At 36.2% G+C, this 17,483-nt stretch overlaps 1 protein-coding gene across 1 annotated transcript in view; it reads left to right on the forward strand.

Annotated features, from left to right (window-relative positions):
• Positions 1 to 17,483, forward strand: part of LOC133519217 (cell adhesion molecule Dscam2-like) — a 77,973-nt gene that overhangs the window by 24,667 nt on the left and 35,823 nt on the right. The window contains exons 3-5 of the mRNA XM_061853207.1: positions 5,916 to 6,065; positions 7,331 to 7,448; positions 10,057 to 10,267. Of these exons, the coding sequence (XP_061709191.1) occupies positions 5,916 to 6,065; positions 7,331 to 7,448; positions 10,057 to 10,267 (479 nt within the window). The remainder of the gene's footprint in view (positions 1 to 5,915; positions 6,066 to 7,330; positions 7,449 to 10,056; positions 10,268 to 17,483) is intronic.

The raw sequence follows: 17,483 nt of genomic DNA on the forward strand, positions 1-17,483 counted from the left end.
AGTTTTCCAGTCTAGTAGTTTTCTTTATTGTGAAAATAGGGGAGTATTAAAAACTTAAATATGTTAGGCACGTACAGTGAATATGTTATTTTTGGTAGCTTGCTGTAATTAGGCCAATCATTTAATATTTCGAACAGGAAATCATTTACAGAGAAACCCAGGTATATTAGGTACGTTGGCACTAATATTAGCTCCTTCTCCCTTAATTATTGATAACTCGAACTTGTCAACACTCAACAAAGAAGACTCTTGAACATCAATTTATCTGTTCCTCTTGATCTTTAGACTATGAGTAGGCACAGAAAGCGTTGCGGAAACTATTATGTCGGTGAGGCGACGCACGACAAAGTGTACATTATCGTCTCATCGGCCAGTTTATGGAGGAGCAGGCACGAACACAATTTATGGGAAGGGTTCTTAGAATAAAAGTTTTAAATATGAAATCTAAAAATGACAGAAAAATAATAAATAGAAAATGATTACCTAACAGTTGCGTAATTGTATTTGATTATTTCCTTTTAAAGCCACTGAATTAAAAAACAAAATCTTTTTTATTCTTTTACAATAAAAGTATTTCACTCATTCAAGTATTGAAAAATAAAAAATTAATCAATAAAATATGTTTATTTCGAGTAACAATAGAAATTATTGCGATTAAATAATATTACATTACATTAAAATTACATAAAACAAAATAAAAATTCATATTAACATAAATTACAGTACTTATTTATACAACACAACACAAATTATTTTACAATACATATGGTGCTATTTTTCCGGATTAGTGCGTAAATTAGCACATTATGTGCTAAGGGTCATATGTAACTGTAAAACGATGTACGATACAAGTGCGAAAAATAGGAAATTCGTAACGAGTGGCGATAAATCAAAACAAGACCGAAGGGAGTGTTTTAAATCGACACGAGTTGTAAATAACTATTACAACATACAGGGTGGCCCAAAAAAACGTTGACAAAGATTTTTTTAAGTTTTAATATTAAATACTTACATAACTTATTCAATACAACTTAAAATTAAAAATACAGCCTTTTTTATTTAAGAAAAATCAATTGTCTTCAAAATAGCCCCCTTTGGCTTTAATGCACAAACGCAAACGTTTGGTAAAATTTTCAACGATATGCCGCAGCTCCTCCATGGTTATTTTTGCCCACTCCTGGGTAAGTTTCGCTTTTAAAGCGTCTACACTCTTGTGTTTTGTAGCACAGGCCCTTGTTTCTAAGATAGACCACAAACTATAATCCATTGGATTTAGATCAGGTGAGTAGGGCGGCCACTCTTTCGAGCTTATGAACCCTGGAAAATTGTCTTTACACCACTGCTGCACACTTCGGGCCCTGTGAGATGGAGCAGAGTCCTGCTGGAATATCCACGGCTGGTTGCCGAAATGTTGTTGACTCCAAGGAAGAACTACAGCTTCCAGAATATCTCTCCTGTATATTTCTTGGTTTATTTTTACACCCTTTTCAATAAAAATGAGAGGAGTTTTGCCTGTAGAGCAAATACCACCCCAAACCATAACTGAATCCGGCTTTTGACGATGGGGAATGACTGCGACCTCTCCGGGGCGACTAGAAGAGTAAATTCTGTCATTTTGGTGATTGTGGGCCTGTTCTATACAAAAAAGTTTTTCATCAGTAAAAAGGATATTTTTCCATTTTTCAGTAGCGGCACGTCGCGTAATCAAACGGCATCTCTGTAGACGAACTTTTTTATCTTTATCTTCTAGAAGCTGAGCTTTACGTAGCTTATATGCCTTTAATTTTAGATCATTAGCGACAATACGTTGGACCGTTGATCGACTTACACCCAGTTCCCGAGCCATTTTTCGCACTTTGGTCCGTGGATTACGACTAAGCCGCTTTTTTATAACATTTCGAAGCCTCGGAGTCCTAACAGTCCTCTTTCTTCCTCTTCCTGGGCGGTCAGCAAAATGCCCGAGTTCATTATACCGCCCAATAGTCTTGGACACCAGTTGACGACTGACACCGAGCGATCTAACTATCTCACACTGTCGTTTTCCCGCTTCGTGCAAGGAAATTATTGCTTTACGCTGCGTAGACATCATAAAAACCAAAAATATTCATATAATTCAAACAAGCTATTATTCATAAAACGTTGCCAATATGTGTAAGAATGTAACAGAAAATGAACCGAATTCGTTTGGCGTTCCAAATTCAAAAATTTTACTTTTTAATTTTGTCAACGTAATTTTGGGCCACGGTGTACTTGTCGCAGGAATGTCGAATGTAGGGACAGTGAACTTTGTTACCAATCGTGGCCAGGACAGCATTGGGGCTAGTTCGGAACTTCGGACCCTACGCACCAAGGCGGCCCCGCGCGCGCGCATGCTCGCGGAGAAACACGCTGTGCGCCCCTCCGCGAACATCGGCCCGATTCGAAGAATGATTACGACACGTTTAAGATCTTGGAAAGATCTTTAAAAGATCGATAACTAAACGACATGTCAAAATTGATGTTTATTTCGATACCGCTGTTAACCCAGTAGGATCTATCTATGATATTTTTAACGTCAAAGTGACATTGGTTGCCCGAATCGAGCTGCTTCTGTCGTTTATACGACATACAAACTATATCTAAATGAGTACTTATCTAAACCAGACCTTATCGTTATCGTAATTCATTCTTCGAATCGGGCCGCAGGCAGCTATCAACAGTGACATTTTCTCAACCAATATATCGTTGTTGACAGCTCACAGAACTTATTATATTATCTATAACAAAAACTAAATACTGTCTGTCTGTCTGGTTGACGTAACTGGTGACCAAATGGCTGGCAGCTTCCTCGCACAACGTATCAGTATTGCAACGAGGAAATACCGCCAGCATCCTTGGTAAAATGCCTCAAGGGCCTATTTTAGATTTAAGCTAGTTATAGTAGTCCTCTGTATATATCCATTATGTATAATATATGTCCTATGTTCAATAACGTTACAATTTTGTCAATATATCACAACCTTTCGTTGTGATTTTGGAATTACTTTTGACGGATTTTAAATTAGGGTGGGTGACTTGTTTAATGTTGAATACATTTTCGTCACATTGCCGCAAATTAATATAGTGTATTTAATTCAGTAATCATCCAGAAACCCAAAATTAATATTATTTTAGGCTGCTATTAAGCCGACGGACTGAACACGATAGCAGCAATGCTGTGTTTCACAATGCATGCATTTAATTGTGACCGCGGCCGGAATAACGTCCTATATTGTCGCTTGCCATAAGGAAGAGATTTGCTTGTATCTTCGTAGGAGTAACCTGACAAGGCGTCTTTATGGCAAGCGACAAAGTGAGACGTTTTGCCGGCCGCGGTCACAATATTGCCTATAATCTTGCACCCGGGTACGTCTTTCAACTACGTCCAAAAGAGAGGTATGGGCATTGTGATTGTCATCTCGCTTTGTGTGGTAGGGCACAGCACAGCGGATGTCATTCCAGATCTAGAGCAGAGCTCAACTGGGGAAATACCTCTACCTTACAGAAAACCGCAGCCAAATGACACTAGACCCTACTCATAGTGTTGTATTCCTGCCGGTGAGTAAGGTTGCCAGAGCTCAACGAGGGGGGGGGGGGGTGTTCAGGGTTGGCAACGCGCATGTAACTCCTCTAGAGTTGCAGGCGTACATGGGCTACGGAGACTGCTTACCATCAGGCGGGCCGTATGCTTGTCTGCCACCGACGCAGTATTATAAAAAATATATTATGCTCTATATAAAAAGTGCTCTGTATTATTATATATCCGCAATATCCACATACAGGGAGGTTTTCCAACCCCGTATTAACATTTTCGTATATCATATTAACACTTGTTTCCCGACGTGTTTTAACTTCATATGCACAGAGAGAACCACTTTCCAACGTGTGCGGATCAGAGTGTTTAGCCAACGTGCCAATCGTTAACGCTCCGTAGCGTAGCGTAGACATTTTTCTCTTTCACTATTCCATATTAGTGCGACAGTGACAGCTGCGTTTCGTTTGCTACGGAGCGTTAACGATTGTCACGTTGGCTACGTACCCTGATACTTGGTCCAATCCCCATAGCGATGATCCCGCGTCCTGAAAGACAAATCGAACTTTATAATCTTGTTATGAAACGGTGATGTATATGATCTATCAGCTGTATGGCTAAGAAATGTCACTATTGACAGCTGACAGATCATATTTCGAAACTCACGTGTAACAGTTTCGTAACAAGAAATAACTAACTGAATAGGCTTTCAAGTGACTTGTAGTACTCATACTACGAGTTGTTGTGGTAAGGGCATGGCGCGGGGCGAGATCTATAATTATTTTTCTTTACGTGCAAAATCATTAATATACATTCATGTTTAAAAAACAAAAATACCCTCTAACATCCATTTTTTGTATAAATGGCGCTTTAACACAAAATGTTCTCATTACGTTTGCAAAACTGACTTGTTATTATGCCAAAACTTTTTCGTTTATTTTTCTTAGAATATAAGTGGATCCCTAAACAAAGTGAGATGCAAGATGTCGTAGTACCACATTTAGAATTCATTGAAAAACTCGCGAGTGAAAGTTATCTGATCGTAAACCGAGGGTAGGAGAGCAAACAGCGAATGGCCCGAGCTCACGACGGGCACTAGGGAGCAACTTTACTGCCAAGTATTAAGTAGACTGTTTTATTGAGTGTAAAAAACAACGATCCATATTTCTTTTTATTTGTTTTATGGGCTGCCAGTTTGAAGGGACATCGTATTCGGTTAGAGCTTTTTGAGGTTTTTCATAGCCGAGTAAAATTGAATATCCATGTAAACCTCGTTTAAATTCAAGTGAATTGTTAGAAACATTTCAATATTCAATAAAATATAAATGATCTGTAGCGCATTCGAATAACTTCATCTCTATTAATTCAAACTGTTTTTTCTGATCGTATTGACATTAAGAAAATGAAGGCCATACAAAATTATATATTATTAAGAATACACATTATTATTTATGCAATTTTTACTTCCCAGACAATTTTTGTCAATTACGTATATATAATTTTTTTGAGTTTTATTCCCTGGTACCTTAAATTAATGTACGATTTTTTACTACGCAAACGCAATGTTATTGTTAAAAGCTATTTTAAAATAAATACCTAGACTAGGACCTCGGACATCTGTTTTTCATGTAGGCATTACCGATTATTAGGCTAAACAGGTTCTCAAGAAATAAACATTTATTATATAAATTGTTACCTTAACAATCGCTTTTTATTAAGCGATGTTGGCGCATATGTATCTCTTCATGCCAGACTCTAGTTCTTAGTTAAGTTTAGTAGTACCTAGTAGTTTCTAGTTAATTCGTCCTATATAATATTTAATATGCAATAATATTGCAAGCAAAAAAGTGGGACGTTTTGCCGGCCGCGGTCACAATTTGAGATTGCTCTATAAAATTATAGCTCCATCTGCATATAACCCGCCCTTAATTGCCTAAGTAATTTCAATTACGTAAATCGGGTAACTTGATATATTAATTTTAATAATTAGCCACCTGTGTCAGAATTACAAATAATAAATAAATAAAATAATAATTCAGCCTATATACGTCCCACTGCGGGGCACAGCACAGGCCTCCTCTCATGCGCGAGAGGGCTCGGGCTATGGTCCCCACGCTAGCCCAATGAGTATTGAGGACTTCACATACACCTTTGAATTTCTTCGCAGATTAATTATGAATATTATAGGTAAATATTTTTGCATTCTTTCTAAAGTGTTTTTAATGAAACTATTTTTATCAACCAAATAAATGTCGGGCAGTGCCGGTTCTTGCTCTGTTACAAAAGGGAAAAAAACGCAACGTTATACTCGTACATAGGTATAATGTAAGAAGATTGTCAATAGAAAATAATTCTTATCGTACAGGTGGCCGCTACATCGTCGCGGGCAGCAGAGGCGACGTCCTCGTGGTTCGTGACGCTAGACCCGGCGACACCAGTTCTTACTCATGCGAAGCTCAACACACGTTGACGGGAGAGAAAAGACGAAGCGCTTCTGCTTTGTTGGCTGTTTCACGTGAGTTTCCAGATGTTGAAAAGTTCCTATATATACCTTAATATTTTAACAGCTATTAAATCAGTGTCACTTAGCTATTACCCCTAACAATATTCTTAACGTTATACTTACTAACTTCAAACACTATTGTAGTTATGTAGTTCCATATCATCATCTTCCTCGCGTTATCCCGGCTTTTTGACACGGCTTATTAGAGCCTGGGGACCGCTTGGCAACTAATCCCAAGAATTGGCGTAGGCACTAGTTTTTACGAAAGCGACTGCCATCTGGGTTGGAAGGTCACAACCCAGAGGGTAACAACACCTTATTGAACTTAGTCTGGTTTCCTTACTATATTTTCGTTCACCGAAAAGCGACTGGTAGTTCTGGTAAATATAAAATGATATGTCGTACATAAAGTTCCAAAAAACTCATTGGTACGAGCCGGGGTTTGATCCCGCGACCTCCGGACTGATGAAAGTCGTACGCTCTTACCACTAGACCAACGCTGTATAATAATATGATATGTGTACTGTTCCATAAATAATAATTGATTATTTAGCTTAACAAATGATGTAGCACTTAAATTTACCCATAATTAAAACGATCCCCAAATGGGCTATTGGCGAGAATGCCGATAACGTAAACACATTACTCTTCGCGCTAACGTGTAAACCTGGGCTGATATGAGTAAAAAGATTTCATGCTTCTCTCCAATTCTCAGTCGTTTTCGTAACAAATCCCTATATTTTCCGTCCAATATTCGCTCGCAATACAGACCTGTTGCTCGATTTCTTTATCCAGCGCACTTTGCGGGCTCGTTGGGGACCAATTTTACATTTTATCGGCGGTATGCTAACTTGGAGAACACTTAAGTTTATACTTCGCTCGCTTGCTAGGTATATTTTTTATGGTTACCGAGTTATCGATTCAGCCAGTACGTATATTTCTCCATAAAAGCACTTAAAGACTTTGCAGTTAAGTACATTCCAAGACCAAAGCCGGTGTTTTATATATTCTCGTGACGTTCCGTTCTTAATCAGATCCGTTCTTAACAATTTGATCTTGTTTTCATACGACCTTGAAATCGGTCTCGTGCAGACCAATTCGCACGTAAACTGACATCAGAATGATCGTACTTGATAACCTTATGACATCAGATATCATTTTAATGTCAGAGTAGGTACGTTTGAATTGGCCTCATTGTCTTCGCTGTTCTGTATAAATAATATTGCGTGAAAATCATGAAAGTTTAAATCAGGATTCGAGTATGTATTTGTGAACAGATCCTTCCGGAAGCATGGCACCACGAATGCTGATGATATCAGAGGATGAGACCGTCGTGCAAGGAGGAGACATTCGACTTGTATGCTGCGCTATTGGAAGCCCACCTCCTACATACAGGTATAAATATTTTGAATTCAAATGTTTACGAGTAAAATTATTTTGGCTTATGTGCCAAGTGGGTGCTAAATAAACCTAATAGACATGATTGCCGTCATCGGCATTTGATAATTCGTCGGCACAAAATTAAATACTAGGTACTTACGTACATAAGTAAGCATTTGAAATAGAATAACTCTCAAATAACTAAAATGTATTACAAAAGCCTCCAGACAATCGCCACCTTCCCGCACTCTGATAATATCAAATATTCTCACCAAATAATAGTACATTACGATACAAGTGCAAAAAATAGGAAATTTTAAACGAGTGTTTTAAATCGACACGAGTTATAACGAATAAATATATCAATCAATCAAAAAATACCTATTCGCACATGCATCGTACAACGTTTTACATTACATATGGCCCTTTAAATGTTCGACACAGTAACGTAATATGCTAATTTTCGCACTAGTGCGGTAAAGTAGCACTATATGTACTGTAAAATAAGTTAATGACAAAAATTTCATTTTTGATACAAGCTTTTATTGTTCACTGTATTTTTCTAACCACAGGCAATACTCTTCGAGACAATTCTAAAAACCACAAGCATAATTAGGTTGCGTTGTTTCATCACAGAATTCTTATGGCCACCTCCTGTATCCATCATCAGATCAGCTCGATGGTAAACATAATATTGCATTGTCAATCGAAAATCAGAAAGTGGGTCAAATCTAGTTTCCAAGATTTGACCCACACACTATTAGGGCAATGTTACATAAAACCTTGTAATATTAAGTTTTTTGAATACGTTTTTAGAAAACAATTTTAAATGTCATTATAATTTTACACGAATAAAGTGCAATTAGCCCAAAGACGTAAGATACTTGTCATGGAGAATTCCCATTCTGCAGTGGCAGCATAGTTCCATTTTTATCGCTTGTCACTATGCCTGTCACTTTCGCACTGACAAATGATTAAGAGCCGACCATCTTAGCCCTACTGGTCTTCATTAGCAGTTCTATTTCACCAATAAGCACTGTGCTTATTTTTTTTTGACATAAATAAGATGGCGTTAATAATGCTTATAAGATTAGAGGAGTCCCTTCAAAAGGAAGTCATTATCAGAGCCAAAACCTTGCCAAAATTTAATTTCACTTAAAAAGCTAAATTGCTGATCATATTTAACGAAGGAGACAAATCGACAAACGTCAAATAAGTGTCGTTAAGATGTTCAATTCTGGTCATCATCAGCTATTTCATCAAATGTCACTTTTTTAATGTAATGATGCTTGATTTGATACAATCACAAAAATCACTATATACACTCGTATAAAGCAGCATTACGACCAAAGCTGTGAGCATCCTCGCACTGCTCAGCTACCTCCCACATCTCTGGTGGAAACAGCATCCACGCATAGCTTTGGCAAACAAAAATATACAACCGAAATGAGAGCCTCGTTCTTTTGGAATTTTGGAGTCGGTTATAAAAGTGTAATTATTTTTCTTTCACTGAGATCTAAATTTAATTTTACCATTATAACTAATCGTGGCTAATCTAAAGAACGCAGTTGTGCGTTAAAAAAGAGCAAGAAATTGCGATCTTGTTCCATCGCAAAGCTACATCCTTCACTTAGATTAGCCGTCGATATCCCATTGTACAGCAGCTTTAGATTATTGCACAAATGGAATTGTTAATTTGTAACGTTCCAATTTTGTGCCTTTATAAAATGATAGCACTTTATAAAATGATGAGTTTTATTCAAATTGAAATTATAATTTAATCAATTTCCGACTGAATTCTTCCATAGATGTATTTATGTGGGTCGGAAATAAATTGATTTCCGAAAGAAGGCGAGTTTAATTAAGCATCCTGTTCGATGGGCCACTCAGTTAATTCAACCAATGTTGACAATAATTCGACAGTTTCAATTTCAATTGTTGCCTGTTTGTTGTTATTGTGTAATTTTGTATAAATAATAATTTATTGTACACCAATACAACATAGTGTGTCCATTCTAATTTTGCCTGTACGAGTATGTTAAAAGTATGCTAATAAATAATAATAGTTTTTGTGCTCTATATGTAATTAAAATGTTAGTCAAAAACTAGGTGCTAAATTAGCATTCTTAATTTCAAACATTACGAAAACTAACAACAATGCAGTGGATTAAAAAATAATAATAATAATTTATTCAGTAACTTCATAACTTAACAATATGCAGATTGGCGTCTCTTTTTAAGTATACAAGATACCTGTGTCAAGAGACACCGCTCTTCCTTACTGGTTTGCTAATTAACAATAACAAAACAATGGTTAAAAGAAACAAAAATTTAACTAAAAAATTAAATTAAATTATTAAAATTAAAATTACGGATTCAAACCACCTGTTTTACTCTCAAGAACAGAAAGGTCTCTGTGTTTAGTGTGATAAAAAATACCTAAGCATTAACACACTGCAAAGATGAACATAGTCAATAAAGAAAAACTTCATGAACAACATACTTTTATAAGCCAAGACGTCTACTAATCGAAAGGTTTTCCCCCAGGAATTTCCTTAACGACAGTTCGTGGGATGCCTTTTTTATCAAAATGGTTGTCATTAAAATCATATTTTTTCTCCAGCTGGTTCCGTCACAGCAACGGTCGTCTCAGCCCTGTGTCAAACAGCATCCGTATATCTGTGTCCGATCAAGTCCTGATTATTCGTCGGGCTCAGCCGGCGGACACCGGGGTGTGGACTTGTCGTGCCCACAATCAATATGGAGAACAGAGACGTGACGCTCGATTGACGGTCCGAGCAAGACTGGTGGTTTCTGTACATCCTCAGCTACAGGTACTCGTACTGTTTCATTATTTTATGCATCTTGCATGAGTATTTATCATCATTATTTTACTTTGCTTCTGTATTATTTTACTTCTGTGTCTCTGTTGGACTTTATCATCCACATTTTATAGTATTGTAGGTACTTAACTCATAGTTGTGCGGTGAAATTACTAAATACTTACGAATACCCAGTTAGTGAGTCAATTTTGTTTAAGCATTTTCACTGTCAAACAACGTTACGGTCTACGGTCCATAGAGTGGCAGGTCTAGAACTGTATTAGTAGTTTAAAAAAACCAGACAAGTGCGAGTCGGACTCTCCCACCGAGGGTACCGTACATAAAAATGGCTTTAAGGTTGTGTTGTAAAGTGATCCTATAAGCATTCCGTTTTTCCTTTTGAAGTACCAAACCCTAAAAACTCAAAGAGACCATGCAAGAATTAAAAAATAGTATCAATTCCGACTACTTTATTCATAATATATTTGGCGTTAATTACACTTTCATCATCATCACATCAGCCCTTTATCTGGCGATAAAGAGCTGGTGAGCATAGGCCTCTCTTCCAGTACGCCACTTGTACCGGTCCTGAGCTAATTTCATCCAAAAGTGACCCGCAATCTTACACTTAATTACACTTTACTTATATGCTTAAAGAATTGGACAGAATACATTAAAATATTTACTCGGGAATTTAGTCAGTACCAAACAAGTTAATAAAGATTGCTGAACTTGAATTTGGAACATTCTAGACTTACCTATTCAAATTTAGTAAAGGACTAATAAATACCCTCGGAAACTTAGCTATTTTGTTAACCTTTCGTGAGGTAAAAGTTTAGGTGTTTTGAGTTACTGTAAGTTTATAAAAAGTACTGTTGAAAATACTTAAGACGTTTTAGAATATATAGGGTCAGGCGAACTAATGTTGCTAAAAGGATTTCGATACAGTAACATTATTAATATTCTAATTTTCTAGAATTTCTACGTTATTAAAGCTAACTTTAAAGTGGAGGTGATATAAATAAATAAAACAATCATTTTCTTCTTTAGGGCCCAGATTATAAATACATGTCATTACCGACTCCAAAGAGGAAGATGTTATTTAAGAAGCCCAAGATAGAATTACAGATTTTAAACACTCTCAATCTAGTATCGTATAATCGTAATAAATTACACTACTAATACTTTTCTTCAGTATTTAAACTATGTACTACATTGCAAGGCAAGGTTCGGCCTTTGAACCGTTTTACCAGTGAGTCAAACTCTGATAATTAGGTAACTATGTCATTTTGACAATTTATTGCTGCAATGCTTGCTGCTTGCTTGAATGCTGTAGATAGATATATTATTTTGTTATTCCTTCACCAGTAAGAAGTGTTGATAGGTAAGTGATTGCCCTTATAGTTTTACAGTAGAAACGCATTAAAAGTGTATACCAACTGACTTTCAACGATTTGATATTACACGATGTATAGTGTGACTAACCTTCATCTATTAAAAATTGGCCAAGAGCATGTCGGGATATCCCGACATATGCTCAGTTTAGGGTTCTGTAGTTACCATTCTGTCAGGATAGACTAACCGGGGGCTATTAGTAAGTATCATGTACATTGCAAGCCTAAGGGAGTACTTTGTACAAAACGTTGCGAAGGTACTCCCTTAGGCTTGCAATGTACATCTATATCTTTTCTAATACGTCTTTTTACTAAGAAGAGAAACTTTTTGCAATAACTCAAAAACGGCTGGACCGATCATATTCGCTATAGTTTTCATTGAAATTATTTATGAAGCTTTTGTTTGTCTATATTTTCCATATTTTATTGGACCCATGTTCAAAAGTACGAGGGGGGGGGGGCATATATTTTTTCGAAGTCGGGTTTTCGAAGACCCGTATTCATTTTAAAAGAACTATCCAACGATACCCAACACCATTGGTTAAAGCGAAAATAATATTTATAAGGTCATTTTGTAAGGGAGGTACACCAAAATATTTTTTGTAGTTTTTGTTTTACTGTCCTGTCACCATGTATACTATGCCAAATTGCAGCTTTCTAGGACTAACGATTGTGGAGCAAAGCGCGGACGGACGCATGGAGAAACTATAAGGGTTCCCAGTTGACTATGGAACCCTAAAAATGAAGTACCTAAATACATACATAGTAAGATTAAAAACTAAGAATTAATTTTCAAAATCAAGATGAACGGAAATTTGGATAATGTATTTATTATAGAATACATTACATGAACTTCACGTACTTATCACAATATACACCTCGTACAGTAGGTACACTTTTCCGAAACTCGTGATAAAAATATAAAGTGTTCGAACACACTAAATTCAGGTCACAACCCCCATCGTCTCGGGAAAATTGAAAAATAAATATTCAGAACGCATTCTTAGCCGAAAGACACATCCGACCGATGTCATATGCTCGTCGGCGGAATATCCAGCAATTCGCCAACAAAATGTCACAGTTTTTACTACATTGACATACAGCGTATTTTCGTACGGTACAAAGATGCCATTGAGTGTGTAATGTGGACTGACACCTGACGAGTACGACTGGAATACGAGATGAGGGGAAGTGAACTGTAACCCCGCGAAGTAAGGTTGCGAATAATATAGATAGAGAATTGTGAGGCGGCACAAGGTATGAAAGGGAGCTTAGATCAGCTTTTGTGGGATTTTTTACAATACGAGTAGGTTTATATCGTAAATAAAGGTTTGAACACCTGTGTAGATGATGAAGACGTCGTCTATCTGTCAGTATATTTGAAAAATATTTTATATTGGCAGATCTTGGCACGCCCTTTGGATTACATAATAAAGTTATAATACATATATAATTTATATTTAAGTCCCGACTTATAAAAACTAAATACGTATAACGTATACGTTAAAAAAACTGCTGATAAAAAACAATAAGATAGATTCAACAAACGCTCTCTCTTACGCTTGGAGAATTGATATTTTAGTGTCAAAAAAGTTAGGATAACTAAAATATTAATAAAAAGTAACAATTTGCAATGAGGTTTGATACTTTAAGTTTAGCTATGGATGATTATAAAAAAAAATCTTAACACTTTTAACCCCTTAACGCATAACATAAAACATATTTGCTTAAATTTGAACTTCAATACAGGTGACAACTGTCAATAAAGGTGAATATTATAAATGTCATATGCGATAAAGGGCAAAGACGAACAAAAAAAGCATTAAAATTCGAGAGTATTCTTGAACATACACTTACTGTACATGGTGTGATTATTATGATACATTATTTTATTAAAACTGGTGTACTTACCTAACTCCAATCAAAAAACAGACCTAATTTAAATTACGTCTGGTAGAAATTACTTTGTTGATATCAAAATATCTACGAGGCTTGGAAGTTCCTTCATTTCGCCGATCGTGTTTTAAGGTTGTAAGTTCGTTAAAAGTTCTTGACGCGATTCAAAATAACTCCTAATTAATTGGAATTAATTATATACATGTGAGCTCGTTCATTAAAATCTACTTGCTGTTACTTTACTCGTTAAATTGAACAAAAATAAATTCTTGTTAAATAAAATGACAAATTATATTGCTTTAGTATTTACATTTTGTTGAAATAAATATACGTTCCTTTGACTTTTCCGTCATGCGCGTCCTCCATCGTCCGTAAAAATAGAACTAATTAAAAACAATGGACTGTACCTGTTCGAACGCGTCTTGAAGTATTTGACTTCCTTTATTTATTTTTTTGCATCCATTCATATTTTTCTTTGAACAAACGAGAAAAGAAACGATTTTACAAAAAATTGACTGAGTGTTTAGGTACATTTTAGCAGCATATTGTTATTCCCTTATTGAGAGAGGGAAACAATAATATATAAACATAGCGTTCAAGACTCCAAACAGAGTGGACATTCCGATCAACATGGTAGAGAACCGTTCGGTGAGGACAGAGGGCCTACCGCGATCCCCACGTTTGACGTGTTGCCTCCCCGTCACACGTACAAATTTGCAAGTGCGACAGAGAGGCAACACGTCGAACGTGGTTCGCGGTAGGCCCTCAGCACACGACCAAGGGGCCAACATCGTCCAAAACTACCAGAAACAAAATGACCTCCGACTACGCAGTTAGAGTAAGTTTTTAGCGGCTTCTGAAACAGAAGTTGTAAAAATATTAGGTACATATAATAGTAGTACCCTTAAGACTAAATTTGCATTTGAAATACAGCTATTAATGTTTACTACTTTTGAAATAAACCGACAAGTTAAAAACTAACCATTATAATTATAATCCTTAATGGATATATACAGATGAATACTATAACTAGCTTATATCTAAAAGAGGCCCTTGAGGCATTGTACCAAGGATGCTGGCGGCATTAAATTAAATTGACAACGGGTCACATTATCTTTGATCGTTTTTCATTTTGCATTAATGACATCAATTTGAATCATTATCACTTTTGACCTTCGAAGAGGCTTTAACAACCTTGCATATTTTAATGTACTTACTTAAGAGAAAGTACTTAATAAACTAAGCTTTATACCTAAGTAGAGTTACTGGATACTTTCCATTTTTGTCAGTGGGGTAAAAAATAGTCTTGGGTACTTTACCAGCCGCAAAATTGCATGTCCACTTTATTAATGAATTCATTCATATCGTAATGTGTCCATACAATTTTGCAGCTTGGTACATATCAAATTGTTCACACATTGGGCCAACTCGTCCAGCAGTTACGTCACGTCCGGGCAGCTGAATAATGCATGGTGCGCGCCGATCGCCTGTCAAACCCGCGCGCCTTTGTTTGTGCCTGAGATGGCCCAGTGATTGGCTCGGTTTGGACCAGTCGTTGTAATGAGATTTGTTTTCCGACTGATTGATTGTATCTGTAATTGTGTTATGTAGTGTCCGATGGGACACAAGAACAACGGCCCGATTCGAAGAATGATATAAGATAACGATGAGTTCTGGTTTAGATAAGTTCTCATTTACATATCGTTTATTTGTCGTATAATTGACAGAAGCAGCTCGATTCGGGCAACCAATGTCACTTTGACGTTAGAAATATCGTAGATAGATCTTATTGGGATCAAAGCGGAATCGAATTACTTAAACGTCAATTTTGACAAGTCGTTATTAAGGTATCGATCTTTCCAAGATCTTAAACATGTTTTAATCATTCTTCGAATCGGGCCCTAAGTTTACTTTACGACGTCACAGTTACATAACAGTACCTGCAGTTGTATAATGTTCTTTTTGAAACTAAAGTTTAAATATAAGTCATCTTTATTTATCATTATTTTATTGCCAACAGTTTTCTGGGTCAATCCCGGGATAAATTGTATTACTATTTTCATTACAATACGAAATATTAATCTCTGACAAACAATTTACGAACTGATTTGACATGTTCGTGATAAGACCAAACTATCCGGGTACGGTCGGGTAGATGTATTGATTGGCTACTTTCTACTACTACTAAGTAGGTTAGTACCTATTCATACATTTCTTCATATTGAACAATTTAATAAAAACGATAAAGAATCGAATTCACTAATCTCAAATCCTAAGCTTACTTAAACTCACAAGGTAAAACGAGTATGATAATGTTTATATTATACTTTGAAACACTAGACTTTATCTAATAGGTATACTAACTGACGGTATCTTCAGAGAAACTTCGGCATCTTAAACACTCTTTAGCATAATATCAAAGTTTTTACTGCATAAAGTTTCACGACCCGCATCGCCTATACAGGGTGATTCAGGAGACGTGAGCAGGATCAAGCTTGAGCATTCAGTAAGTTATAAAGCAACTGTTTCGTACCAGTATTTGTGAGATTAACGTTCTTTTATTTTTTACTGTTAAAAAAAAATGTTTTAATTTATTTACGCCATGTATGGTCACCCTCTTTGTTTTATCCATAACAAGTGACAAATTGAATGTCTGGTTACTTTTGAAAAATCGTATCTCACTCAAGTGTGACATTTTGTTTTCTTCATAATCAAACTGCTGTCATAACGGTTTAAGAGGTTTTATCTTTCTTAATTAAGTGTTGTAGGATGTCCATGATTGTAGATTATCAAATTTGTCCTTCCCAAAAAGTTAAATAACAGAAATAAAGCGAGATTGTTTTACTTAAATATGATGATGAACGGTTCATTAACATTTACTGATTGTGTAGGCTTAGTCCTGCTCACGTCTCATGAATCACCCTGTATATGATATAAGTGTTACTAAGCCGATCTTAGCATATAGATAGATAGAATACTCTTTATTGGCACACATATTAAAGAAAAACAATTGATTAGTGATAGAGGCAGACAATAGGCGGTATTATCGCTAAAGAGCCATCTCTTTCAGACAACCTTTGGGTAGTGGAAACAAAAACAATTAATCAAAAAGAGTAGGTGTTGCAAAAAAAACGTTATGAAGCCTACTTTCATACACACAATTTAGGTCAATAAACATACACGTATAAGAAAATAAAATAGACATACATAAACATACCTAATAAATATATCAGACACAACCACCAAAATATACCAACATATAACAGCAACATATCAACCACAGAGTAAAAAATAACTATGTATTTCAAACACTAAGGGAGAGATAGGTAATGTTCTTTAAGTAGTTTTTTGAATACAGCAAGAGATTGAGCGCGTCTATGTTCGGAGGTAAGGAGTTCCAGAGTCAAACTGCTTGAAAGGTAAAAGATTTGTTGTAAAATTTTGAAGAAGAGGATGGGACAGAAAGAAGCAGACTGCGTAACAGCCTCACAGAATTATGATGACTTAAACGCTCCTTAAGATAGCGGGAATTTGTAAGAAGAAACAGAATACAATACAAGAGGGACAAGATATGAAAGTTACGACGATAATGAATTGGAAGCCACTTGAGTTGTGAACGAAAATGAGAAACATGATCATACTTGCGTAACCAAAATATGAACCGAATGCCAATATTTTGAATGCGCTCAAGTTTATTAAGTTGCTTCTCTGTAAGGTCAAGATACGAAACGTCAGCATAGTCTAAAATTGGGAAAAGGAGAGTTTGAGCAAGCGCAATTTTGGTCGGAATAGGTAGAAAATTTCGCAGTCTTCTAAGGGAGTTCAGTATCGCAAACATCCGCCTGCTTACTTCGCCCAGTTGAGGTACCCATGATAGGTTATTGTCCATTAGAATTCCTAAATTCTTGACCAGCTGGGAATAGTTAATTACAACGCCA

The sequence above is a fragment of the Cydia pomonella genome, chromosome 6 (genome assembly GCF_033807575.1).
Source record: "Cydia pomonella isolate Wapato2018A chromosome 6, ilCydPomo1, whole genome shotgun sequence".
In the NCBI taxonomy this organism is placed as follows: domain Eukaryota; kingdom Metazoa; phylum Arthropoda; class Insecta; order Lepidoptera; family Tortricidae; genus Cydia; species Cydia pomonella.